Below are 27,410 nucleotides of genomic sequence, written 5' to 3' on the forward strand. Positions count from 1 at the left end.
ACACTTAAACAGTGTTTACCAATCTTGGGACAACAATGGGTACACATTGTAACTAATAGACTAGAAACAGGATTTAACTAGTTAAAGGCTGATTTGTAATTCACATATTTTATATAACTAGGCAAGTCAGTTAAAAACAAATTCTTATTTTCAATGACGGCCTAGGAACAGTGGGTTCACTGCCTGTTCAGGGGAAGAACAACGGATTTGTACCTTGTCAGCTCAGGGATCTGAACTTTCAAACTTTCGGTCATGAGTCCAACGCTCTAACCACTAGGCTACCCTAGTATAATTTTAAAAACAGTACACTACACTTCCTATGCATATAGATGACTGGGAAGCTGTTATCAGATAGTTTAGCTAGCTAATTAATATTAATGTTTCTGAAGAGAACAAGCTTTCAAGATAGCATAACAAATGCCATGAGGCTCATTAGTAGTTGCTAGTTTAAAGGAAATAATTCTGCTTGCTTAGTGAGTACCACTGCCTCCCGATTTGCCTCATACGTGGCGTGAACTAGGGACCTCTGCCTCACAAATTCGGGGCCGCCCTCTAGTGTCTTAGCCGATCGCCTCCTGAGTGACACAGCGTCACTACAGCCCCGGGTTCGATACCAAGCTGTGTCACAGCAGGCTGTGACCGGGAGACTCATGAGGTGCACAATTGGCCTAGCCTCGGCCGGGTTTTCCTTGCCCCATCGTACTTTAGCGACTCCTTGTGGCGGGCCCGGCACCTGCAAGCTGACCCTTTGTCACCAGTTGGACGGTGTTTCCTCCGACACATTGGTGCAGCTGGCTTCCGGGTTAAGCGAGCAGTGTTGTCAATGACCCTGGCAAGATGGACTGCTCATGTTTTGAAGGACGCATGGCTCTCGACCTTCGCCTCTCCCGAGTCCGTAGGGGAGTTGCAGAAATGGGACAAGACTATCAATTGGACACAATGCCACATATGTGTCAAGCTGAGGGAGCGTGCAATTGGTATGCTGACTGCAAGAATGTCCAACAGAGCTGTTGCCAGATAATTTCATATTAATTTCTCTACCATACGCCACCTCAAATTTATTTTTAGAGAATTTGGCAGTAAGTTCAACTGGCTTCACAACCATGCATAACCACACCAGTCCAGGACTTCCACATCTGGCTCCTCCTGCAAGATCATCTGAGACCAGCCACCCAGACAGCTGGTGAAACTGTGGGTTTGCACAAAATGTCAGAAACAGTCTTGGGTGTACTCGTCGTCTTGACCTGACTGCAGTTCAGCATCGTAGCCGACTTCTGTGGGCAAATGCTCACCGATGGCTACCAGTATACTGAGGTCATCGTTGTGAACAGGGTACCCCATGGTGGTGGTGGGGTTATGCAGTGGTGGAAAAAGTACCCAATTGCCATACTTGAGTAAAAGTAGATACCTTAATTTTAAATGACTCAAGTGAATGTCATACAGTTAAAAGTATTTGTTTTAAATATACGTAAGTATCAAATGTAATTGCAAAAATATACTTAGTATCAAAAAAGTGATATGTAAGTTCACATTCTTTATATTAAACATACCAGACAGCACATTTTATTTATTTACAGATGGCACACTCCAACACATTGTGTTTAGTGAGTCTGCCATATGCAGAGGCACTAGGGATGACACCTTAGATGTGCGTGAATTCAACCATTTTCCTGTCATTCTATGCATTCGAAATGCAACAAGTACTTTTGGGTGTCAGGGAAAATGTATGGAGTAAAAAGTACATTTTCTTCAGGAATGTAGTAAAAACTACACCACTGGGGTTATGGTATGGGCAGGCATAAGCTACGGAGAACGAACCATTTCATTTTATCAATGGCAAATTGAACACAGGTAGTGTGACGAAATCCTAAAGCCCATTGTCATGCAATTCATCCCCCACCATCACTTCATTTCAGCATGAAAATGCACAACCCCATGTTGCAAGGGTCTGTACACAATTCCTGGAAGCTGAAATGATCCCAGTTCTTCCATTGCCTGTATACTCACCAGACATGTCACCCACATGAGCATGTTTGGGATGCTCTGGATCGATGTGTACTACAGCGTGTTCCAGTTTCCACCAATATCCAGCAATTTTGCACAGCCATTGAAGAGTTAACATTCCACAGGCCACATTCAACAGCCTGATCATGTCACTGCATGAGGTGGTTCTTTGACCCACAGGCCTTCCTTTTTTTAAAGGTATCTGTGACCAGATGTGCATCAGTCTTCCCAGTCATGTGAAATCCATAGATTAGGGCCTAACACATTTAATTCCTGTAACTCAGTAAAATGTTGACATTTTTGCATTCATTCCTGTCACATTTGAAATATTTCTATACAAATTTGAACGAAGTTCCAGCATTTTGTAAAATCTGTATTTATTCATGATTTACAAAAGGCTCAAGCAAAACAATTTAAATTATTAAAATGTGTAACCTAAAATGAGAAAAGGTTGAATACAGTATTTGAAGCTGAAACAGGATATTGCCACAGTTACTTTATGCACAATTAAAGTTAACAGTGAAATCTGGCACATGTTCTCCTGAAAAGAATATTTACACAAGATGGATCAAAAAGCTGTGAATGAAGAGATGTAGGGGTTTAAGACTGGAGAGATTTACTTCATGTAAATAGCATACTGCCCAAATCCTTCAAATAATAGTTTCCTACAGTAGCCTTATAGATCCAAATGTATTCCATGTTTTATAGATTTAAAAGGCTCAAACATTTTAAATAAACAATATCTGTGCAAGTACATTACATAAGGTTCAAACAATGTTCCTACTTTTGATTTTTATTATCATTTGAACTGACAGTGAAGTAATTTCCCTCATACTGGTGATGTATTACAACTTGTCAAATTTCACAACTCTGCAAATTACTATTCAATTCAAAGAAAATCAATACTATAAAGTGGGGGGAATAGAAAACATTGAAAAACTGTTAACACCCCCATTGACAGCGAGAACCAAAAGATAGGAGTTAATTGTTTAAATTTCCTACGTCACACTTCTATAAAGTTCTTTACTGTCCATTTCTGAAGATGAACACCAAATGAGAGTTGCTACTATCACGAAGTATAAGTTCTGTTTGGAACGAGAGAGATATTTACAGTGTGTGTGTGTGCACTAAAGTGGACCCCCAGTAGGACCCAGTAAACCAGTTTATATATGTGGAAGTCATAGCATCTTCCAGTAATAGCTGGAGCAAAACTAAACCCACATTCTAAGGAATGAAGAACAGTGTATCACAAACCAGAATGGACAACATTACTCCATTTGAATCACTGAGTCACAGGAGGTTGGTGGCACCTTAATTGGGGAGGACGGGATCATGGTAATGGCTGGAGCGGAATTAGTGGAATAGTATCGATATATCAAACAAGTTTCCCATGTGTTTGATGCCATTCCATTTGCTCAGTTCCAGCCATTTATGAGCCGTCCTCCCCTCAGCAGCCTCCACTGCGTATAAGTTAACTAAAATGATTAGTCTGGTATGGAAAAGCCTGGGCATTTATTTAAACAAGGAGAAATTAAGTGTGAAAATATGTAATGCAGAAGGAGCATAAATACCATAAAATATTCCACATTACAGTAAGCTATTACATTTTTGTTTTAAATAAAGCAAAACTTTTCATCCCTAACCCAAGAATCATTTTACAAACAAAAATATATCCCCCCTTCACATGATTTCAGATGTCTTACTAGTATAATTAAAACGTTTTTACAGTGGTGTATTTTAATATATCCCCCCTTCACGTGATTTCAGATGTGTCTTACTAGTATAATTAAAACGTTTTTACAGTGGTTTATTTTAATATACCCCCCACCCCTTCACGTGATTTCAGATGTCTTACTAGTATAATTAAAATGTTTTTACAGTGGTGTATTTTAATATATCCCCCCCTTCACGTGATTTCAGATGTGTCTTACTAGTATAATTTAAAACGTTTTTACAGTGGTGTATTTTAATATACCCCCCTTCACGTGATTTCAGGTTGTGTCTTACTAGTATAATTAAAACGTTTTTACAGTGGTGTATTTTAATATATCCCCCCCTTCACGTGATTTCAGGTTGTGTCTTACTAGTATAATTAAAACGTTTTTACAGTGGTTTATTTTAATATATCTTCGACAGTTTAAGAGGGAAATTAAGCAAATAAATGTCTCTCCTATTGCAATGATACATTTAAATTGTACGTAATGGTCCAGTTATTAAACAAAAAAGGTTGAGTCACTGGGAAACAAAACCTGGCTCTCTTTCTCATTGCCGAGTTGGGGCTTGGCGGTCTGTCTTGCTAAGGCTCCAGTCTACTACTTTGTATTGAGTTCATTTTCCAGCTCCATGAGTTTCCGTGAGGCCTTGACTTTGTTAGACACCTCCTTCCCTTGGGAAAAGAGCCGCTGGCGCTCCTTGAAGGTCATACTCTCTGGCGCTTCTCCAGTTAAAGTGTTTTCCTGTTCTTGACCACTGCAATGAGAAGAATAACCACAATATGACTACAACATATACTGTACCATGTTGTGAGTTCTCAGAATTCCTACACGACAATGTCTCAAGTTTCTGATGGTCCTTCACTCAGGCGTTTCCTTTTTAGGAGGCTGACCCAGTTGAATGTTCTGTTTATGAAGAGAGAGAGATGCATGGCAGGCCTCACCCTTTTGTCCATTTCTCTCGCAGGTCCTTGTAACCATCTTCTGATCCTACAACCCCGGTTGTGTTTCCAGTGTATGAATTAAATCCTGTATGAATTCATTCATTGGGGAAATAGAGCACATTAGTTAATAATTCATTTAGTTTTAGTACCATGTTGGCTGGTAAACCCAAAGCGTGTTTTAAAAAGATGCCGGGTACAAAAATGTGTATAGAACCACTGTCTATTAACAATTTATCCACTGGGATTCATTTACCTGCATCAGTACACGAAGAGTACTGCACGGCAATGTAAAGTTATTGTGACGTAACACTGTCAACTGTAAATCGTTGCCAAGTCACAATCCAGGCTATAACTTGATTTATCTGTACCCAGCAACTTCTCAGTCAACTTCAAATTCTACAACAAACCAAGATTTTTCCACAGACCAAAACAAGCCGTTGGGACTAGATTAGCTGACTGAATAGCGTTAGTGCATTCCAAGGCACGCCTGAAGCAGCAGGGTCTGTGAAACAAGTGTGTGGGATCAAAGGTGGAGGTCAACCATTAAGGCATGTAGCACCCGAAGTAAACTGCCATCAAGCCTGTTAAAAACCCTGGATGATAGGTAGGAGTTAATCAAAGCCACAGGGGCCTGAATGAGGACCGATTTGATGTCCGAACTGGATTTCTTACTTCTAACCGAACATCACTGACTCACAGGTGACCTCTACCTCTGACCCACAGTAGGCATTAATCAGTAGGCTCACGTGTCCGTGTGTCTGTCAGGGCCATGCCAGCAGCGGGCTGGGGCTGGCGTCTCACACTAACCCAGAACTCCCACCAATAGAATCTGAATGGTTGTGTTCCAACAAATGGTGTGTGTGTGTGTGTGTGTGGAAGCACAACCAGAATCCAAATGCATGTTGATTTTGTTTTAAATGGAATGAAACTGGGGATAACATGGCAGACACAACCACATTGACTTGTGTGAACCGAGGCAGGACTCCACTGGCATGGTCAAGTTCTTCTGGTGCAGAACCGGCTCTCAGTCTACAGACTAGTTGATAAGTTGGTACTTATCAAAGGTCTGTCCCCTGAGCTAAAACAACACCTTATGAACCATCCAATAACAAACACTAAAGAAAGGGCCTCTGATGGTTTGTGGATTTCATTCTTTTAGTAAGCCAAATATAAGTTTATACAGAACAGTACTTTGGCATCAGATGTAATGTAAGTCAACCAAAGGTCTTTCTAGAGCTATGGATAATGTGTTCCTTTCATTCAAAAAAGGCGAGCACAAATACCCCAACAATTCAGTTAGATTTTGCTGATATTCTTTTACAATAAAGTGGAGCAGGAGGTGGAATCTGAGCAGTCTCAAAACATTTAGATATCTTATCTATCAGAGAGCTGGGTTGCCCTTCACCTTGATGCTGCCAGTGGATTGTGGTAAACAGAGGGAGCCAGTGGTTCAAGTGGAAACCGGTTACCTGAACCACGGCATGGCCTCGGAGGGAAGCAGCAGCATTAGACAATGTCACTGACACACAGACAGATTGACGGGACAGCCAGAGACATGGCACTGGCAGGCAGACAGAGACATGGCACTGGCAGGCAGACAGAGACATGGCCCTGGCAGGCAGACAGAGACATGGCACTGGCAGACAGAGGCATGGCAGACAGACAGAGACATGACTGGCAGACAGAAGCATGGCACACAGACAGAGACATGGCACTGGCAGGCAGACAGAGACATGGCTGGCAGACAGGCATGGCACGCAGACAGACAGAGACATGACTGGCAGACAGACAGAGACATGACTGGCAGACAGACAGAGACATGACTGGCAGACAGAGGCATGGCACACAGACAGACAGAGGCACGGCAGACAGACAGACACGGCAGACAGACAGAGGCACGGCAGACAGACAGACAGAGGCACGGCAGACAGACAGACAGAGGCACGGCAGACAGACAGACAGAGGCACGGCAGACAGACAGAGACATGGCACTGGCAGGCAGACAGACAGACACACGGGACAGACAGACAGACGGCAGGCAGACACGGCAGACAGACGCACGGCAGACAGACAGACAGGCACGGCAGACAGACAGGCACGGCAGACAGACAGGCACGGCAGACAGACAGGCACGGCAGACAGACAGAGGCACGGCAGACAGACAGACAGAGGCACGGCAGACAGACAGACAGAGGCACGGCAGACAGACAGACAGAGGCACGGCAGACAGACAGACAGACAGACAGAGGCACGGCAGACAGACAGACAGACAGAGGCACGGCAGACAGACAAGACAGAGGCACGGCAGACAGAGAGATAGAGACATAGCACAGACAGACAGACAGAGACACGGCACAGACAGACAAGACAGAAACGCGGCACAGACAGACAGAGACATGGCAGACAGACAAGAGAGATAGAGAGACCGAGACAGGGAAGAATTAGGAACAGTCATAGCAGCCAAAAAGAGGAGTGAACAGAAAACATGAGTGTTGAAAGGAGGAGAGCAAAGGCAGTAAATAGCAATGGATCTCATCAGGCCGATTGGAATGAAGCTAGGATTCAGCGGGGGCGGGTTGCAGGTTTTGTTGATGTGAGATTATAGCACGGTTAGTGATTGGTCCCTCAATTTGAGTGAGGAATGCAACACATTAACAACAGGCCCACCACACATCATCCATACTGGGTAGGGCAGGGGCACTGGTGCTGTGTGCAGGTGACATGCAGGGTGACATTCACTGAGCCTCTTGACTAAGACTGTGTTGCATTACTGCCATCTTTTGTCCATGGCTGTTTAAAGTGTTCACATCGGAGGGCTTGCGTTCACATTTTCTTTAAGAACACTTATAAACATGGTCTCGAAAATAGAAAGGCATATTCCTGTGATTGTCAATGGTGGATATCATTAGTTACTAACAGCATTTCTACTTAAGAAATATCTTATTAGTTCCTCAAACTACAGTAGACTATGTTATGGCTCACAGTGAAACACTGAAAATGTATTGTATTTAGAGTATGATAATACTAATAGACTTTTGAATGCCCTTCTCACCAAGAGACTTAAATTATTGTGGTTTGTTGACCAAAAATGCAGACTGTCAAGCAAAGTTTATCTTGAAAGAACTTTTGCCAGGTTTCAGCAATAGAAGACAATAACTGAAAGTTGACACTTCTGCCAGTAGGGGTCACTAAAGGCTTTAAAACAGAATACATTGTGCCACAGATTTAAACCATAGAACTAGATTATAGTGAAGTAGTACTACCGCTCAGTAATCTAATGAGTGATTGATTGGTTTGGAGCCCTGACAGACCTTTAAACAGCCACAGACAAATGCAATGGCTCACTCAACAGATCTTTTCCCCTTTGCCAAGTGAACCTGAGGAGAGTTGCTTTGCTCCTCTCAGGTCCCATCACAGAGACAATGTGATAGATAAGAAGCCAGTGGCTCAGTGTTCCTTAATGCCAATCCCACCCCCAAGCAGCTGTGGGGCCCGCGGCAGGGCTGGGCAGGCAGGCAGGTGGGCGGCAAGTCACCACCACAGCAAAACCAAACACATGGGTGGGCGAGGGGCGGCAACACCAACAGTACTATGATTGGATATCTGGAGTGCGATCACGGCGAATCACGGGTTGGTTTATCGATTGCTTTTACTTGCTAGAAGGATGATTGGAGGTAGAGGAACGGGTGAGGACAGGACATTTGACAGAAGGATCGGGAAAAACAAACAAAACGGAATATGATTTGCTAGTGGAGGAGTGGAATTTCCAACAACCTATAACAAACTGATGGGAGATGGCTGGAGAAATAAAGTACAAGTTGATTGGCAACTACAATACAGATCTACTGGATTGTCGAGAGACTGAGAGGAAGGGAGAAGGGAAAAGGAAGCCAGAATGACTCTACTGAAAAAAACAGGAACACAAAAATAAAAAAACATGAATGAATGAGAGATCTGGAGAGGGAGGCGTATGGGAGGGCGTGTCCTCTCTCCTCTCCATGTCTACCTTTAGAGTTGCCTGTCGGGATGAAGCTGAGGCTGGGTTTGATGGGAGGGGGAGGGGGCTGCCCTGCAGTACTGTTGGCATTGACAGCCGGCGGCTGGAATGAGCTGGACAGAAAGATCCCATCAGACAGAGGGCGGGGCTTGCGCGCAGGCAGCTGCGGCTTGTGCGCGGGCGGGAGGTCACCATAGGACTTTCTGGTGGCGGAGAGCTTAACCTGACCTGCAGCGTCCTCCTCCTCCTCGTCATTGTACGAGACAAACTTGGCAGTGTACAAGGCGTCAGGGGAGACGACCTGGGTTTTGAGGTAGGAAGTGTTTCTCTGAGGTGGGGGTGGTGGAGCGTTAGTGGCAGTGGTTGCGTGGGATGCAGTGGGAGGGGGGGGCTGAGGCTGGTAGTCCCTGGGGAGGGGAGGTCTGTACAGACCAGGCTCGTCAGGGGTCAGCAGCTTGCGCTCGGCCTCCTCGTGCTGCCGGCGCCGCCCTTCCTCCAGACGTGTGTAGTACTCCTCCTCCTGCCTCCTCTAAGGGAATGGGAAGAGCCTGTTAGTGTGGCCAAGGCATGGCTGACTGTCTTGGACTGACACATTCTGCTGGAGGGAGGATCCCATGGCCACAAGACAGCCAGAGAAGTCCGCCACTTCCTTATCTGTTCACTATGTGTCTGTGTATGTCTGTGTGTAATGTGCGGGGGAGGCTACTCTGTGTGTTGTGTGTGTGTGTAATGTGCGGGGGAGGCTACTCTGTGTGTTGTGTGTGTGTGTAATGTGCGGGGGAGGCTACTCTGTGTGTTGTGTGTGTGTAATGTGCGGGGGAGGCTACTCTGTGTGTTGTGTTCTGGGTACTTCATGTGCTGTTTTTCATCTCCTCTACACGCTGTGTTGAGAACCGCCATCGGTGAGATAACAGGTACTTTTCTGACAGCTTGGGGCAGTTTGAAGCGTTTTGGGTTAGACTACAGTCAAGTGATTCGATAGGCTTGAACTCAAGGACTTTTAGAGGGGTTCTATGGTTTTAGCTCTGGAAAAGGGACCAGCTAGTAACAGAGATTGGTTGGCTGTGGTTTCTGTACATGGATCCCCTGGGTTAGTGTGTGGTATGGTGGGTTGGTATATGACGTCGATGAGAGGATGGTGATGTGTTGTACTCTGGTATGGCCACAGCGAGGGTGGGGCATTCCAATAGCAGTTCCAAAGCAGTGCCTGATGAAATGACAAATGGCTTCCAACAAACGTAGGATTCCATAAACAACCGGACATAGACAACAACAAGTGACTCCCATGCTTTTTGGGGGTAGGAGGGTTACATGCATCCATTCATAACATTACATAACACAGAGGAAGGGGACCATCTTGAGAACGTGCCGTTAGGACATCGTTGTCATGATTACAGAGCTTTAGATTACCAGTGGTCTGAGGATGACTCACAGGAAAACAACTAAATCAATGGTCACACAGTGAAAACAAAATGGCGCTGGGATGTTGTAACATTGTCACACAAGGTCAGATGACTGGATGCTGATGCTCTCAGGCCACTGGTGATTCAACGTCCCCATAACTAACTGGGATCGAGGACAGGAAACACTCAGTGCTCCAAAACCACACTTGGCCCCTGACAGACCAAACACCACCAGGCATCATTAAAATAAGTGAGCATTCTGTCTGGCTGTGGGCTCTCTGACCCAATACTACTTCTCCTGTACACAGAACACTGAATACTACCTCCACTACTCGACTGGAGTCCTAAAAACCCAGCCAGACAGTCCCCTCCACAGTTCTCTGATTGGTTCATTGTAGAGGGGCGTGTTCACAATTCTTCATACAGGATCACTTACAGCTCCGTGGAGAGAGTGACCAGGAACAGTAGAAACCTTGAAAAAGCTGGTAATGTTAGCTGATTATAAAAAATGGCTGCCGCCTCAGTTGCCCCTCTACACCCCCTTAAGGGAAGTGGTCCCCACACTTCCCCACAGATCGGTCTTTACTTTCCACTGTATAATTGTTCTCTTATGCTGGTGGGCTGTTCTGTTTAGGCACGACTCCTTTTTCATGAGGTAAACTACAATTAGCTGGGCAGATCCCCACGGGGTAATACTTTAATTACAGTGCAGCTTAGTCTCTCTCTGGGTTTTACTACACTCCGTTACTCTGATGTCCTCTGCTTCCGATTTGGCTGTGGCTTTCTGCTTTAATCTGCTCTGCTGGCAATGACATCAATCCTTTACAAAACTTAACTAGCCTCAAAATTGTTTTTACAAAAAACAATGAAACACAGCTGCATTGGGATCTATCAGATTCATATAAAATATTAAACAATAATCTAATTACAGTCTGACTGGACTTAAATCACTTTCATAGAAATGTATCATATTTTGTCAGAACCCGTCTAACCAGCTGTGTGTTAGCTAACTTCTGAGAGGACTGTGTAGTGTACACGGTCTAATGGGTCCCGTCAGGGAGGTGTACCTTCTCATCGACCTCTCGTCTGGCCCTCTCCTCCTCTCTCCAGTGTCTCTCCTCCTCCTGCTTGGCCCGGTCCTCCGCCTCGCGCTTACGGATCTCCTCCAGCTGCTGCTTCCGCCGCCGCTCCTCATCCTGCAACTACACACACACACACACACCATTCAGCACCGTGTACACGGCCCGGGGAGTCGTCCTACAGTCTATGATCTCCTAAAAGGTGTGCTTGGAGATTCATCTGTTGTAGAGTGGAATATATTTTGTTAAATCGAACCGTTTCATATAGTAGACCCAAATGTGTTATACATGAGTGTTATTCGAGGCCCTGCTCTCTAAGGTGAAAAGGTGGAAGTACAACTTAGTAACAAAAACTATCCTCAGATCTCCAACTGAAGCAAACCTACCGATGCCCTCGTCACACTGTCCTACCTTGAGTTCACGTTAATCCAGTCAGCCCGTGTTTCCTCAGTCCGTCACAGCTCAACGGTAAAGCCCTAAGGTCTGCACCTACACACGTCTATACACAGGCTCTTTCAGCAGATTGGCCCCCTGTCAGGGGCATCAGGTTTCCAGACAAGGGCCCGTTGTGTTGAAAATGTCTAGGTCTAGATATTGTGGGGGAATGCTCTGTATGCTTAATTAAACATCTAGTAGGGGGAGGGGCATTTCCACTCTGCCACAGGATAGGTTGTCTGTGTTGAGAGAAGCAGTGTGCACTGCAGACAGGCACATGGCGACAGCTGGACATGCAGAATGAATGACAACGTGCAGCAATAACAAACAACAACGGCATGGCTGGGCAGAGTGGAGCAGAGGAGTGTCCACTTTGTTTTCACTGATGTCATGATGACCAAACAACAGACTGGAAGTCAATCACCAGATGAAACATGACTACAGACGGACAGAAGAAAACACTGTGCAACTTCCCCAATGAGAGAGGAGGAGGAGAGATGCTACAGCATTCAGACTGAGCACGAGCGTTGTTCACACACAGAGCTGGATGACTGGAATGAAGTGGACTGACACCCACACGGTGCAATGATGGTTACGCCCCGCCCCACATGCAGGTGACCGCTGCTGGGGAGGGTCTTCCACCATGCACAGACAGACCCCCACTGCAGCAGGCCAGGCAGCTCCCTGCTCTGAAACAACGGCTGCATGGTACTGAGCCTCCCTGGAACAAACTTTATTTAACCATGCCCCAGTTAGTTTTAGATAAAACAATTTATAGGTGAGATTAGTGTGTCCTACCGATTTTCTTTTTCTTTCTGGGAATTGTTTTAATCAATGATGATGATGTATCTTACGAGGCATTATTATTTGATATCTTTAAATGAGCCCTGACCAAAATAATTAGTGTGGCTGTGTGGCCTTGGGCTCTCACAGAGACCAAGTTAGATCACTGTTTCACAGATCGACAGGGTCCCCAACAGCCAATGAGTATCGCAGGATGACTTTCCCGTGGCTACTCTAGAGCCAAGAGTGGCACCTCCAACTTCCCAAACCCACCCCACGAGCACAGCAGCCGGCCCCCAGGCCTGATGAGGGAGGGCAGAGAATGAAGGAGAGGAAACACAGGTGGAGCCCAAGACAAGTAAGAAAGGAGAAAGTAGGGAGAATGCGTAAAGATAGAACGTACCAAGTCTAGAACAGAGATTGCTGGGACAGCAGTCTGCCGCAGAAGAAGAGGAAATCAAAGAGAGAAAAAAGAGGAGGATAGGAACGTGGGATAAAGAGTGAGTAAATAGAGATTTTAAAAAAGAGGAGGAAGAAGGTGAAAACATTGCTAGGGGTTTTAGAGGCAGCAGTGATGTGGTGCCAGGAACATTCCTCCCCAGTATTGGGCTGATTACAGCCAGCGGTGAATGTACGGCCCACTTCCCCTCAGACCGATAACGCTCCACTTCGCTCCGTCCGATTCCTCGCATGGAGCCCCCCCCCCTCCCCCCTGAGATGCCAGAGCCTGGATGGCAGGGACTCAGAAGAATGTTGCTCACTACTTAAGGAAACTTCCTGGAGTCTCACTAGACAGAGACAGTACTGTTGTAACAGTTACTAATGAGGAGTAATATACTAGAGGGGCCTCGCTGGTTTATGTTCATCTGTGCTGTTGTCTGAGGAGACCAGGGACATTAACCCTCGTTAGATGACGTTTTACTCGATTCAAGTCAGACTGTTTTTTTTCCGAATGTAACACTTTCTGATGGCCATCCTGTTAGACCAGGAGATATAATTTACAAATGGCCATAATAAAAAAAAAAAAAACGAAAACAATTTCTACTTTTCCATGTAGGTTTGTGTGTTCGGCATCCTGCCCCTCCCTCTCTTGCAGCCAGTTGATAACAGCAGCTCAGCTTAGCATGTGGCAAAGCAATGAGCATAAGCATGTTGCAGGTGCACACTGCAAAACATTCATTGTAGCTAGCTACTTAATGGGAGTTCCTCAGGGGAATTCCATATCCTACTCTGTACCCATTGAAGGGATACTTTAGGATAATGGAAATTAAGCCCTTTGTCGGATGAACTCATCCAGTATGATGGAAGTTTGAGGCAGTTTCGCAGGCTAATGCTATCTTACATTAGCACAATAACTGGATGTCTATGGTATCTACTAGCATGCTGACAGAAACCATAGACTTCCAGTCATTGCGTTAACGCCAGTAGGCAATTTCACTAATGCCAGTTAGAAATTGTTATCCATTGAGCTAACACTTGTTAGCAACTCCCTTCAAACTGCACACAGAGACCACAAGTTCATCTGACTCTGGAGAAGTAGATAAAGGACGTTTTGCCAAAATTCTGAAGTATCCCTTTAAGACCAGTTCCATTTCCTATCTTCCCACTGCCCTGCTTGGCCCATGGCTGGCCCTTCCTTGGCATGAGAAATGTCATGCCCTGTGAGTCAAGTGGCTCAAAATGTTCATAGCGCTCAAGTAATTTATAAATGGGTCTACTGTAATCAATGATGAGTCTGTGAATCTAATGATCTCAGCACTGAACATCTTGGGCCACGAGTCTTCCTCCATACACCTTACCTCCCTGATGTGCTGTATGATTCTCTATAGCATAGCGTACCTTCTCCATGTTCTCCAGTGTGCTACACTAGACCCCTGCTCTCCAGGGCAGCTCACCCTTGCTCTCTTCTCCGCCTCCAGCCGCTGCATGATCATCATGGAGTCCACGTCCTCGTCGTCATCCTCCTCATCTTCCTCATCACTCTGCTTGGACTCCTGCAGTCTCTTCTGGAACTGCCACTCCAGCATCAACTTCCTGAGCCGGTCGCTCTCCTCGGCCGTACGCTCCGGCTTGGCCTGCAGGTCCTGGATCTCCCTGTCCAGCAGGTCTACGATGTGCAGCTGCTGCTGCTTCTCCAGCTTCTCCCGGGCGTCTCTCTTCCAGGGGTCTGGGGACAGGCTGTCGCTGGAGGACAGCGCCGCCTTGCTGATGGTGATATACTGCAGATCCCGGCGCTCGATGGTGCGGGGCTGCTGCTGGGGGAGCAGCTCTCTGATCACTGTGTCCATTGGGTTACCCTGAGGGGGCAGGGTTGTTGCTCTGGGCAGAGTGGACAGTTTCTCAGGCCTGGGGGGCTGCTGCTGCTGCTGGGCCTGCTGTTGGCCCTGGGGGGGGAAGTAGGGCAAGGGCACCTGCTGCATTGGCATGGGGGACTGGGGAGGGGGCATCTGATAGTGCTGTGTGGGAGGGGGGAGTGTGCCCCCATGTTGGTTGTTGTTGTGGGCTACAGGCATGGATGGGTTACGGACCTGTCCCAGCTTCCTCTCCTGTTCCCTCCTTTTCCTCTCCCTCTCCTCCTCTAACCGGGCCTTCTCCTTCTCATACCAGCGCTGCTGCTCCTCGCGCTTCTTGCGGTCGGCGGCTGCTGCCTGCTGCTGGGAGGCAGAGGGAGGGGGGGGTAGGGGCAGGTCGAGCTGGGAATCAAAGTCCTGGTAGTGTACAGGGGGCGGTGGAGGGGGTGGGAGGTCTGTGCGTGTGGCCTGAGCCACGGGGCCTGGGTGCGGGGCGATGGGGCCAGGGGTCTTCCAGCGTCCTGGGCCACTCTTGTGGTTGCTCTGGGTCTTGTTGGAGGAGTAGTTGAGGTGCTCCTGGCTGGAGGTGGAGGACTCCACGGAGGAGGAGACCTGGTGGTGGTTGACCCAGTGTTCCCCACTGGCCCGCTGGTAGTCAGCCTCTCTCTGCTGCTGCTGCAGGTGGACCAGGTCCTCAGGGCGCAGGGGGGCTGGGGGGTAGCCCCCTGGGAGGTCACACAGCTCCTCCTGAGAGTGGCCCATCTGCTGAGAGGACAGACACAGCAATCACATACACAAACATTAACACAGTGCAAGAGCAGCACAGCACTTGTACACCACTGTATACATCTAGTACATGTATAAATTAGCAACATGCAGGTATAGTATATCATATTATGATGATGATTCCTTTGCCTGTGTGCCCACCTGTATGGCGATGCTGCTGTTGTGGTGGTCTTCCATGGAGCCAGGAGGGCCCCTGTCGTCAGTGTATAACTGCCCCGCGGCCGGGCCCATCCGGTCTGTAGACTTGGAGGCTGGGATGGTGAAGTATTCCCTGGGGTAGGTCTGAGTAGGGATTGGGTAGGCCTCGGGACGAGGTGGAGAGGTCTCGTCCTATAGAAAAAGGGGACTACGATTAGAACACGCACTACGGTTGGCTAAGAGACGTCGGATAAACTAGACCAAACGCTCGTGGCCACGGTGCAAATTTCCGGCATCAGTGTTATTAACGGTAGCAGATGGCGGTGGGGTCCTGTGCTCAGGGAGACCATTGTTTGTTGACAGGATAAGAATGTTGGAGAGGCAGCACACGAACACCACAGCTGGGTAGCTCATCAGTGATAGTGGTTGGAGAGCTGATGAGGATTTATTACAGGGGGAACAATAGATAAAGCTATTTTCAGTTACGCTGGAACGTTGTGATTTTACCACCGATAATGACTCTTAGTAATCTTGGTTATTGTTTTGATTGTGAGAGCTGAGAAGAACAGATCGAACACAGGGAACGCTGCAATAATGTATCGTCTTGTGCCGGATCACAGTCCTGTCCTACTCTTGTGTGACATGTCCAGTTGTGTGACTGGTAATGTCTTGGTGTGGTCTGGTCTCATAACTGAGACAGAGTAGACCTTCCTCAGGGAGATATGTTACGGCGACATTCCTCTGACTGGTGGTGTTGCTGTGGTTACTCACATCAGCACACAGGTTGCCCGTGGAGACAGAGGTGATCTTTGTCCCAGGTCCTCCTGGGTAGACGGTATTTCCTCCTGGACTCTGACTCTGGTCTGGAGGAAAAACACCAGGTAGTCAGAGCTGAGCAGACACTAACTCAGTGGTCACACACACACGTACGTACACTACTCCAGTGATCACCCTTCACCAGCAAGTTGTCATTTATTGTCATGAATCTTGCCGTGGAGGCAGAACTTAGTGATTTCCGCTAGATGGGCCATTTGCTTTTTGGTCCTAATATAAGGTTAGGCATTAGGGTTATTAAGGTTAGGTTTAAAAATGAGATTATGACTTTGTGGCTGTGCTAGCTAGTGACCACTCTGCAGAGCTGCCTCCAGGGAAAGATTCATGACAATAAATGCCAACCTGCCATTCGCCATCTCTTGCCCTGGAGCGCTATGGGGTTTGGAGGATTTTGTTCCAACCCAGCACAAAAGGTCCACGTGTTGGAGTTTATTTGAAAAGTTTAAGTAGGAAATTGCATGCATTTTTATGATTACAGAGAAGGTGGCCAAGTTTCAATTAATACTTTCCAGTCAATCATATTTCATGGTTTTTAGAAAGGGCTCACAGAGCTTATTTTTCCACTCACAGCTGTCCCCCAGTGTTAGCTGTGACAAGATATTAATGAAGCAAGACAGACAAATTTAAGTGCCTTGAGTTTTATTTGCGTGTTCTACAGTCCTGTAAAGATAGTGGCTGACTGGGACAGGCAATGTAACATCCAAAAAGATCCTTTTGAAACATTCTCTGTAAAGCTAACTTTCATCAAGGTTTTATATGGTTTATAATTGGCTTCGCTTTTCATTATCCTTTTCCAGTGTTATGATATCCGTAACATCCATAGCAGATATGGATGTGATGGACATCGACGAATCACATCGACGTATATATCTGGGACGTAATTCAGACGTTTACTGAAGCAATTGGTGATATCTTGAAAATGTGTTCTAGCTAAGATTATTTTGGAAAATGTATGCTGAAATGCATTTCTCACACATGGCAGTAGTGTCTTCTTCCAATGAAACCCCCAAAAATACACTAACTTAATCCAGTGTCCAGAAAAGTCTATATCCAGTACCAGTCAAAAGTTGGGTCACACCTACTCATTCCAGGGTTTTTCTTTAATTTGACTATTTTCTACACTGTAGAATAGAAGTGAAGACATCAAAACTATTAAAACAACACATATGGAATCATGTAGTAACCAAAAAAAGTGTAAAACAAATACAAATATATTTTAGATTCTTCAAAGTGGCCACTTTGCCTTGATGACAGCTTTGCACACTTGGCATTCTCTCAACCAGCTTCATGTGGTAGTCACCTGGAATGCATTTCAATTAACAGGTGTGCCTTGTTAAAAGTGAATATGTAGAATTTCTGTCCTTAATGCATTTGAGAAAACCAGTAGTGTTGTGACAGGGTAGTATACAGAAGATGGCCCTATTTGGTAAAAATAAATACAATTAAAAGAGACTTGCATGGGCCAAGAAACATGAGCAATGAACATTAGACAAGTGGAAATCTCTCCTTTGGTCTGATGTGTCCAAGTTTGAGATTTTTGGTTCCAACCGCCGTATCTTTGTGAGACGCAGAGTAGGTGAACGCATGTGTACTTCCCACCGTGAAGCATGGAGGTGGTGGTGTGATGGTGCTTTGCTGGTGACACAGTCTGATTTATTTAGAATTCAAGGCACACCTCCATGTGTCATTTCCTAGTTGTAATGTCTTCACTATTACTCCACAATGTAGAAAAAGTCAAATAAAGAAACCTTGAATGAGTAGGTGTCCACACTTTTGACTGGTGCTGTATATAAAGATAGAAAATGACCTGATATGGTGTGGTGTCTGGCCTTGTATAAGGCTACCTGTAATTACTCAATCCTAAAGTACTATGCCAGGGGTGTCAAACATACGGATCCGGCCCGGCCCGCTAGGGAGTCCAATCCAGCCCGCGGGTGGTTTGAGTATAAATGTAAAACATTTTTACTGAAACAAACTCAATATACTTTAAAATGACTAAACCTAATGGAAACTCTTTAGGATTGATAATGGACCTACATATACATACAGTTTCTTGACTGTCCAGCTCGCAAATAATCACAAAACAGCCAGGGAGCATCCACAATTCCAGAAATGATTGACAGAGGACTATGCATTGCAAATATTGACAACAAGGAAATTACAACCAATTTTCAGTGCGGCCCTCCGGACCTCGTTGCGCCCCGGGGAAGAAAAAGAAGAGTTGGACACCCCTGTAATATGCCTTCTGCGGACATTTTAAAAACGTTCCAAATGACAACACGTTATGATAGAGTCGGATCAAGAAATCTTGTAGATTTGAATGTCTATTTCAGACTCTTAATGTCCACAACGGAGGGTGTAACATCCATAAGGGTTGCTTTTCCTCTCTAAAGTAATAACACAAATGACAATATTCATTTTATTGTTTTTGTGTTCAGCCAAGCCTTTCCTTCGAAATGGCAATCCATGATTTGACCTAAAACAAACTCAGACTTTTGCTAATATGTTCAGTCTCCCCAAAATGCCATTTCAAGTTACATCCATAATACTTCTTATTTGCTTAATTTCTCCAACACGTAATTATATATATATATTTTCTTCTTCTCCAAACCACAAAATAGAAATAACACAAAGAAAAACATACAACAGGTCAATATTAACAAGTCCAGTTTTTGGGGTATGCACTCCCTCCAATGGGTGCTATACTCACACAGCAAAAGTTACAATTCTATTTTGTGAGACAGAATGGACCCCTTAATTTTGCATGTAAATCTAATGTCCATAACGCTGGAATCGCCCATCTACTCACTGGCCACGTTGGGGCTGGAGCGGTGGTCGGCCCGGTTCTTCAGTAGTCTCTCCTCCCCGCTCAACTTCTTTGGTTCTGGGTAGGCCTGCCAGTCACCCTGGGGGCTCTCTGGAGAGCCGTTCTGGACTGAGTTGTTGTACAGTTCAAAGCCTTCACTCTTTGGTCTCAGTTTACCGTTCTTATCACGCCCTCCTTGTAACGCTGAGAGGAAAAGGAGGAAAATAATTTTTTATTTAACTAGGCAAGACAGTTAAGAACATTCTTATTAACAATGACGGCCTAGGAACAGTGGGTTAACTGCCTTGTTATGGGGCAGAACGACAGATTTTTACCTTGTCAGCTCGGGATTCGATCTAGATTCCAGCAACCTTTCGGTTACTGGCCCAATTTGTCTACCCGCCGCCCCTTAATGAGCCAACCATATAGCAGACAGTACATTTACAATGGACATTGTTAACTATCAGTCACAGTACAAACACTACCAGCCAGCCAACGCCCCATAAACTACAACCGTCTCGCTCCAATATCACAGAAGTCTAGAGGCTGAATGTTGAAAACAAAACAAAGTAGACTTTTGCTTCTGACATTTCATGGAATCTGGAGCCCACAAACCCTCATTATCTACTTAGTCAAACCTCGGCTTTCCTCTGACTCTAGACCGTTACTGGGGACAACAAGGAGGGACATTGTCTGCATCCGAAATGGCCGCCTATTCCCTATATAGTGAATTACTTTTTTACCTGCGCCCTATGGACCATAGTTAACACCAGTGACCCCGTTGTCCTCGCAGACCCTTACCTCTGGGCATCATAGGAGAAGGCTGGTTGAGGAGTGTGGCCAGGCCGTGGTAAATAGCACCCTGTTTGGCCACTTCCAGTGTCACCACAGAGCCTGTCCTCGTCATCAACTCTGCAGCCCTGAGAAGAGATAATAATGGGATTCAGAATTCATTGGACTGGGAAGATGATTGAATGCAACAGAACAAAGCAAATATGCCAAAGTCCTAGTTTTTCATCATGGCAGTACCAAGGACTGATGTTTATGAGACTTCCATTGTCCATTGGCAGACCAGGAGTTAACAGTACTGTATCAGGAATGGCATTCTCCATTCGCAATAGTTATTTAGAAGAAGTTCATTTCCCAACATTTTTCGACTGTCTGTTTGGTGCTCAAGCCTTGTGGTTAATCATCGGCAGACACACACACAAACAAACTTCTCAAAGCAATCAATAAATCCAAGACTTGGACCAGATTCTGTCGTCAGTTTACAAGCAGATATAAAAGTGTAATGAGCCATGTGCTTTTAAATCAACATGGCAATTCGATATTAAAAGTCCCATTTCCCCCCCTACGAGAATAGACAACAATGTTATAGATTGAGCACTGAGCCTCAACTGTTTTGGCATTTGGAAACCAAAATAAAATGTCCAAAAGGTTTGTGTGTGTTTGTCTGAAAGGGTATTGTTTCTATGGTGGGTGCTTATATTTATCCGATGTACATGTGTCACACTCATGTGTGAAATTGAATTGAGCTTTTATTGCATATCCCAACTCTCCTGAGACACCCTCAGAGAGTGGAGTACCGGTCAGAGTCAGCCTTTACCAAGCAATTAGGGTTTAAGTGCCTTGCTCAAGGGCACAGACAGAGTTTTCCCCTTGTCGGCTCGGTGATTCGAACTAGCGACCTTTCAAAAAGCGCTAACCCAACGCTCTAACTAATCAGAGAGGTGTGAACCAAGGATAAGCTATTCATTACTACTAGACCCAACATAAACATAGTGGAGGTCATTGTAAGTCAGTGCACTGTAGATAGTCTCTGCTTGTTCTACGCGATTGAGCTAATTTCCTTCTATGGTGTGACTGCTGCTACTGAAAGAGTTCTTTGTATCAAATTGGCCTTGCTGTATCCTATCGGTTTCATCTTGGTTTCTCCACTCTTCAGCGCTTTATATGGATAACAGCAGGACATTACGTGTCCTGTTTCACTCCTAAACCCAGGTTGTTCTGTACACAAGGTCCAATTGGTGTTGTGTTGGGGAGTGACCCGGGGCGAGGCGGGTCAGGGAAGTTTGAGGCATTACCTCTCCTGGGAGAGGCCCACCAGGCTGCGGCCGTCCACACTCAGCAGCTGGTCCCCTGCAGCCAGACGACCGTCCTAAACACACAAAAACAAATGTAACACGCACACAGACACACACAGAGGAGGGAGAGGGAAGGAGAGAGAAGTCATATTATAGCAACATTGTGAGTCAATCTAGATGAGGTCATTCTGTATGGAGTCTGCATGATCTAAAACCCTCACCACTTCAGCCGCACCTCCCTTCACAACAGACTTGATGTAGATCCCGAGCTTGTCCTGTCCAGCACCCTTGAGAAAGACAGACAGAACGGAACACATCACTTTACAAGCCAGACAGTCTGAACACGTGGCCCATAGCGTTCTGTTGTAACTAACGTTACTGTGGAGCAGATGCTGATCAGCTGACCTGGTAGAACATTGTTTACACTAAACAGAGACCATTTAGTGTTAACGTAGCAGCACAATTCCTCAATAAATCACACAGCTACTGTAGCACTATGTGGAGGCATCGGTCTACAGTGAACTGCCAACTAAATTAAACTATTCATCTGCAGACTAGAGACGCCGAGCAGGACAATTTATATTAAAATCGACAAAAACAAACATGGTACTAATAATGAGGCTACATGAGACGAGGCCAAAAGGTGGCTTGACATGATCCATACCATCTGCTGTTCTGACTAGCCCCTTCAACCAGTTCAGGTTCCCTTTCAGCGTCGCCACATTTAAAACACAGGAAAACGACAAGGGGATCCCACGAATACCTCTGCCCAAACTAAAATAAATCACTTCATACCAGTTACAATAGGTTAACCTAAATCATTTCACTAGCATCCAATTGAAAAATAATCCTAGAATACAGTCGTGGCCAAAAGTTGAGAATGACACAAATATTAATTTCCAAAGTTTGCTGCTTCAGATGTTACTATGGAATACTGAAGTATAATTACAAGCATTTCATAAGTGTCAAATGCTTTTATTGACAATTACATGATGTTGATGCAAAGAGTCAATATTTTCAGTGTTGACCCTTCATTTTCAAGACCTCTGCAATCAGCCCTGGCATGCTGTCAATTAACTTTTGGGCCACACCCTGACTGATGGCAGCCCATTCTTGCATGATCAATGCTTGGAGTTTGTCAGAATTTGTTTGCCCACCCGCCTCTTGAGGGTTGACCACAAGTTCTCAATGGAATTAAGGTCTGGGGAGTTTCCTGGCCATGGACCAAAAATATCGATGTTTTGTTCCCCGAGCCACTTAGTTATCACTTCTGCTTTATGGCGAGGTGCTCCATCATGATGGAAAGGGCATTGTTCGTCACCAAACTGTTCCTGGATGGTTGGGAGAAGTTGCTCTCGGAGGATGTGTTGGTACCATTTTGTATTCATGGCTGTGTTCTTAGGCAAAATTGTGAGTGAGCCCACTCCCTTGGCTGAGAAGCAACCCCACACATGAATGGTCTCAGGATGCTTTACTGTTGGCATGACACAGGACTGATGGTAGCGCTCACATCGTCTTCTCCGGACAAGCTTGTTTCTGGATGCCCCAAACAATCGGAAAGGGGATTCATCAGAGAAAATGACTGTACCCCAGTCCTCAGCAGTCCAATCCCTGTATCTTTTGCAGAATATCAGTCTGTCCGTGAATGTTTTTCCTGGAGAGAAGTGGCTTCATAGCTGCCCTTCTTGACACCAGGCCATCCTCCAAAAGTTCGCCTCACTGTGCGTGCAGATGCACTCACACCTGCCTGCTGCCATTCCTGAGCAAGCTCTGTACTGGTGGTGCCCCGATCCCGCAGCTGAATCAACTTTAGGAGACGGTCCTGCCGCTTGCTGGACTTTCTTGGGCGCCCGAAGCCTTCTTCACAACAATTGAACCGCTCTCCTTGAAGTTCTTGATGATCTGATAAATGGTTGATTTAGGTGCAATCTTACTGGTAGCAATATCCTTGCCTGTGAAGCCCTTTTTGTGCAAAGCAATGATGATGGCACGTGTTTCCTTGCAGATAACCATGGTTGACAGAGGAAGAACAATGATTCGAAGCACCACCCTCCTCTTGAAGCTTCCAGTCTGTTATTCGAACTCAATCAGCATGACAGAGTGATCTCCAGCCTTGTCCTCATCAACACTCACATCTGTGTTAACAAGAGAATCAATGACATGTCAGCTGGTCCTTTTGTGGCAGTGCTAAAAATGCAGTGGAAATGTTTTTGGGGGGATTCAGTTAATTTGCATGGCAAAGAGGGACTTTGCAAAGAGGGACATGCAAATCTGATCACTCTGGAATATATGCAAATTTCCATCATACAAACTGAGGCAGCAGACTTTGAAAATGTACATTTGTGTCATTCTCAACACTTTTGGCCACGACTGTAGTGTGGAAGAAGTCCTGAGAGTCAGTGTTTTATGAGAGTGGACTAAAAATGTATCTACCATGATGAAAAAGGTATTTTCCCATGGCTGAGCTCTCAAAAAGGTAACTACCCACCCAATATGGCATGCCCAGACGGGCAAGATTTCAGTTAGCCGGTAATAGCCAGCTTTTGTCCATAATTGTTTTATTTTTTAAAGCTGATAAATAAAATTGCCATCAGACAATTGTCCAGTAAATAACAAAAAAATCCCATTGCGTAATGATGCTTTTTAGCCTATTCCTTGATAGAAATACCAGTCGATGTAAATACATTTGACTGTTTAAGCTTATTGGCCTATAGGTTAATTTGCATAATTTTGTGGAATTAAATTGGCGCGTCTACAGTATATTCGTTATGCATCTCATTTATCACGAGTACAGCATACAGATACAGAGCCTTCGAATTGAAAATCTCCCCCACCTCGTTGACTTGAACGCACTGAAGTCTGAGATTTCCGAGTTCCCAGTTGTTTTGAACGCGGCAATTGCAAAATTAAGGCAGGCTTCATCAGCGCATCACACACCACGCTGCAATGAGTTGGAGGCAGTATGAATTTTGTTAACTGTTTTCCCGCTAATTGCATTACGGAATGAACATTTGTGCATAGCCTACTTACTGCCTTGTGCGCATATAATGTGAAGAAATAATAGTTTATCAACATTTGAAGTTAAACGTTGTGATCGGTTGCATCAGGCCTTTTGGCTGGATAAATCTGGGATCTATCGTCCCACAACTGTCCCAGAGTCTGTTTGGAATAGGCTATTTCGTTCTCGACAAGCTGACCAATAGAATAGGTAGCCTAAACTTTTCTACTATAGTAGATTGACATAAGCTAGTGATTTTGCTCTTTGTTACTCGTCTTGTTGGCTGAGGAAAAGTACATCTGGACAGTTATAAAATATTTAAGCGCATGTTCAAAGTGCACATCAGAATTTGGTAAAAGGACCGCACATTGTTGCATCCGCGAAATGCATGTTCTGTTAATATGAATTACCACATTCTAAATGTGATTCCTGTCATTCTGAGCACGGTGGGTTGACGCCCTAATCAGGCCCAATGCTTATGGGTCCAGTAATGTCCAGTAAATTAAAATGTTGTCGGTCAAATGTCCGGCATCAAATTTTCCTAAAGGAAATCCTGGGCCAGAGCCAGCTATAATATTGGGGGTTATATCCGGTGGAGATCACATTGAGCTGCCTGGAACAGTACGGTCTTGTTCAATGTAATATCATCTCAAAATAACACGAGAGCCCTGTTCACATGGATCTACGGCCCAATAATACCAGACAATTGTATAAAAGAAATAAATAAAAAAAAAAGAGCTTTCACCTGTACAAACACAGCAGGCTAGATAATAGATGCAGGCAGTGCTCTAACCCGAGAACCCCACCGAAAACTATTGCGCCTTACGAACTTTGTGTAACACAACTCAACAACACGATTGTCTGAAGGAACCTACGCAACAGATATCAAATGAGCTTGACTGAGAGAACTTGGCGTGTGTGTTGTTGAGAACAATGTTAGTCTCTGAAGTAAAACATTAACTCCTTCATTCAATTCAAGGGAACCAGTACCAGAGAGACAACAGCCAGAACAGGGAGGGCGATCACAGTACTGCTCTCCTCCATGGTCAACAACACATTCCTCTAGCTGCAGCAGATCGCCACACAGCACAGCCTGCCATGGGGTCCTGCTCTTCCACAGCACCAGTTCCACACTACCTTATTACTTCCTCCCCTATTCAAGTGTAGTGACTCACAACAAGACCCTCGACATTAGAGTCTGCGCAGTTACACCTCGACGCTGGTCAACATAAAGGATGTGTGGTGGGCCCTAGTGACCTATCAGAGAGAATAGCATGGGATTGTGGGCAGAGATGACCTTCAGCTGGAGGTGCTAACAATGCACATGTCAAACACGAGAACCGGGATTGGAGGGTGTGACCAGTAAAAGCCACCCATGTGTGGGCCCATTGGCCGTCTCACACGAAGGTTGCTGTGGATGCGACACGCAGTTGTTTTAAGTCTAATGTGTGTTGGTCAGCTGAGAAAGGCTGGCGGGCGACACTGAAGCTAGGGGAGAGATTTGAACAGTCGCCTGCTGTCTGAACATCTGTTTACTCCTCAAAGCGTTTAATGGGCATTGTGAAGAGCTGTCAAAACAACCACTGAAATGTAAACCAGAGAGGATTCGACTGTCACACTCCTTAAATTGATGCCTTATTTGGATGCTAACGCAAAGAATGTAAAGACAGAGGATCTGAAGAGCAGAGAGAGAGAAAAAGAGGGAGCGAGATCTGTGGTTAAGGAAGCCGAGCACAGATTTCAGCCACAGTAGCGGTGAGGAAACGCAGAAACAGAATCCGCCTGAGAAAGCCTGGCTCTTTACACCACAATAGACCATCAGAAGCACCCACCCAGCCCTCCACTACCCATTACCCCAACTGTTGTCTAGGTCTTAATTGAAAGGAAAAAAACTAAAACCAGCAGACACTAGGCCCTCCATGGAAAGAGTTCGACACCCCTGCAATAAAAGAGATACCTTCAGATAGAGTAAATAGGTCAATCTGTTCAGTCTTCAGTTCAGTCTGGCACTGTGGTGGAAGTCGCTAATCTGGCGTAGGTGTGTGTTTGATTATGAACAATGCAGACACTGGAGCTGTGGCATGGACTCCCCCTAGAGGTATGTCACCTGAGCCCAGAGGGGGACATTCCAGAGGGCCACCCGTCCTCCCGGGGGACCCAATGGTCCCACTCAAACACAAGAGGGGGTCCCCTTACACAGGTCAGGACTACTGGCCCTCTGCCAGGCTGATACAGATTTCTTGTTTATTGTCCTACAAGAGGAAAATCTTACTACAGCTCACATTTGGATGGGGACAGGAGACTGGGTTTAGTGCGAGAACCAGGGTGCCAGTCAGAAGTTACTGCCACAGGGGACAAACAAACCTGGGAATGTGTGTACGTGTGTGCCTGAATACTTTTGACCCCACTGCATTTCCCCATGAAACAATGCCACATTTATATGTTTACATGCCCTACATTACTCATCTCATATGTATATTCTGTACTCTATACCATCCACTGCATCTTGCCTGTGCCGTTCTGTACCATCACTCATTCATATATTATTTTATGTACATATTCTTATTCATTCCTTCACACTTGTGTGTATAAGGTAATTGTTGTGAAATTGTTAGGTTAGACTACTCGTTGGTTATTACTGCATTGTCGGAACTAGAAGCACAAGCATTTCGCTACACTCGCATTAACATCTGCTCACCATGTGTATGTGACAAATAAAATTTGATTGGATCCCACCTCTGTTCTCGATTAAGGCCTTTACATAAAGGAGTGATGTGAGGGAAATGGGAGTTCTAACCGACAGAGAGAGAGACAGAGATTTCAAGTGGCTATATTCAAACGGTTTCATTTGATCCTGAGTGTAGGTTACTTCCCTGACATCTGGAATCAAGGATTTATAGCCCCAATCTTTAAGAACGGAGATACATTTGACCCTAATAATTACAGAGGCATGTGTGTGAACAGTAACCCGGGGAAGGTTTTCTGTAGCATTATAAATGTAAGAGTTAACGCAGGGCAACCTATGCCATTAAAAACAAGGTTTCAAATTTAATTAAAATGTGTCATTGAACCAATTGCACTTTATGACAGGTCCACATGCAAAACAAGATTTCACC

At 45.4% G+C, this 27,410-nt stretch overlaps 2 protein-coding genes across 15 annotated transcripts in view; both read right to left on the bottom strand.

Moving 5' to 3' along the window:
- Window positions 1-2,364: 2,364 nt before the first annotated feature.
- The window catches only part of LOC118386605 (afadin-like), a 129,838-nt gene continuing 104,792 nt past the window's right edge, over window positions 2,365-27,410 (bottom strand). For 5 of the 14 annotated variants that reach the window (XM_052523542.1, XM_052523544.1, XM_052523541.1 and 2 more), the window contains 11 exons: window positions 21,518-21,583; window positions 21,297-21,370; window positions 20,014-20,132; window positions 19,216-19,416; window positions 16,344-16,435; window positions 15,576-15,764; window positions 14,253-15,413; window positions 11,128-11,262; window positions 8,667-9,186; window positions 4,661-4,745; window positions 2,365-4,473 (listed from right to left, as the gene is read on the bottom strand). In XM_052523542.1, the coding sequence (XP_052379502.1) occupies window positions 4,317-4,473; window positions 4,661-4,745; window positions 8,667-9,186; window positions 11,128-11,262; window positions 14,253-15,413; window positions 15,576-15,764; window positions 16,344-16,435; window positions 19,216-19,416; window positions 20,014-20,132; window positions 21,297-21,370; window positions 21,518-21,583 (2,799 nt within the window). In that variant the 3' untranslated portion in view covers window positions 2,365-4,316. The remainder of the gene's footprint in view (window positions 4,474-4,660; window positions 4,746-8,666; window positions 9,187-11,127; window positions 11,263-14,252; window positions 15,414-15,575; window positions 15,765-16,343; window positions 16,436-19,215; window positions 19,417-20,013; window positions 20,133-21,296; window positions 21,371-21,517; window positions 21,584-27,410) is intronic. The other 9 variants (XM_052523550.1, XM_052523547.1, XM_052523552.1 and 6 more) reach the window with 4 other exon arrangements.
- On the bottom strand, window positions 4,739-8,659 carry LOC127931351 (keratin-associated protein 5-4-like). The gene is made up of 2 exons (XM_052523555.1): window positions 6,952-8,659; window positions 4,739-6,861 (listed from the first exon to the last, which is right to left on the bottom strand). Exons 1-2 carry the CDS (start codon window positions 7,194-7,196, stop codon window positions 6,177-6,179), a joined length of 930 nt encoding a protein of 309 aa, XP_052379515.1. The 5' UTR covers window positions 7,197-8,659; the 3' UTR covers window positions 4,739-6,176.

This window comes from Oncorhynchus keta, chromosome 8, assembly GCF_023373465.1.
Source record: "Oncorhynchus keta strain PuntledgeMale-10-30-2019 chromosome 8, Oket_V2, whole genome shotgun sequence".
Classification (NCBI taxonomy): Eukaryota; Metazoa; Chordata; class Actinopteri; order Salmoniformes; family Salmonidae; genus Oncorhynchus; species Oncorhynchus keta.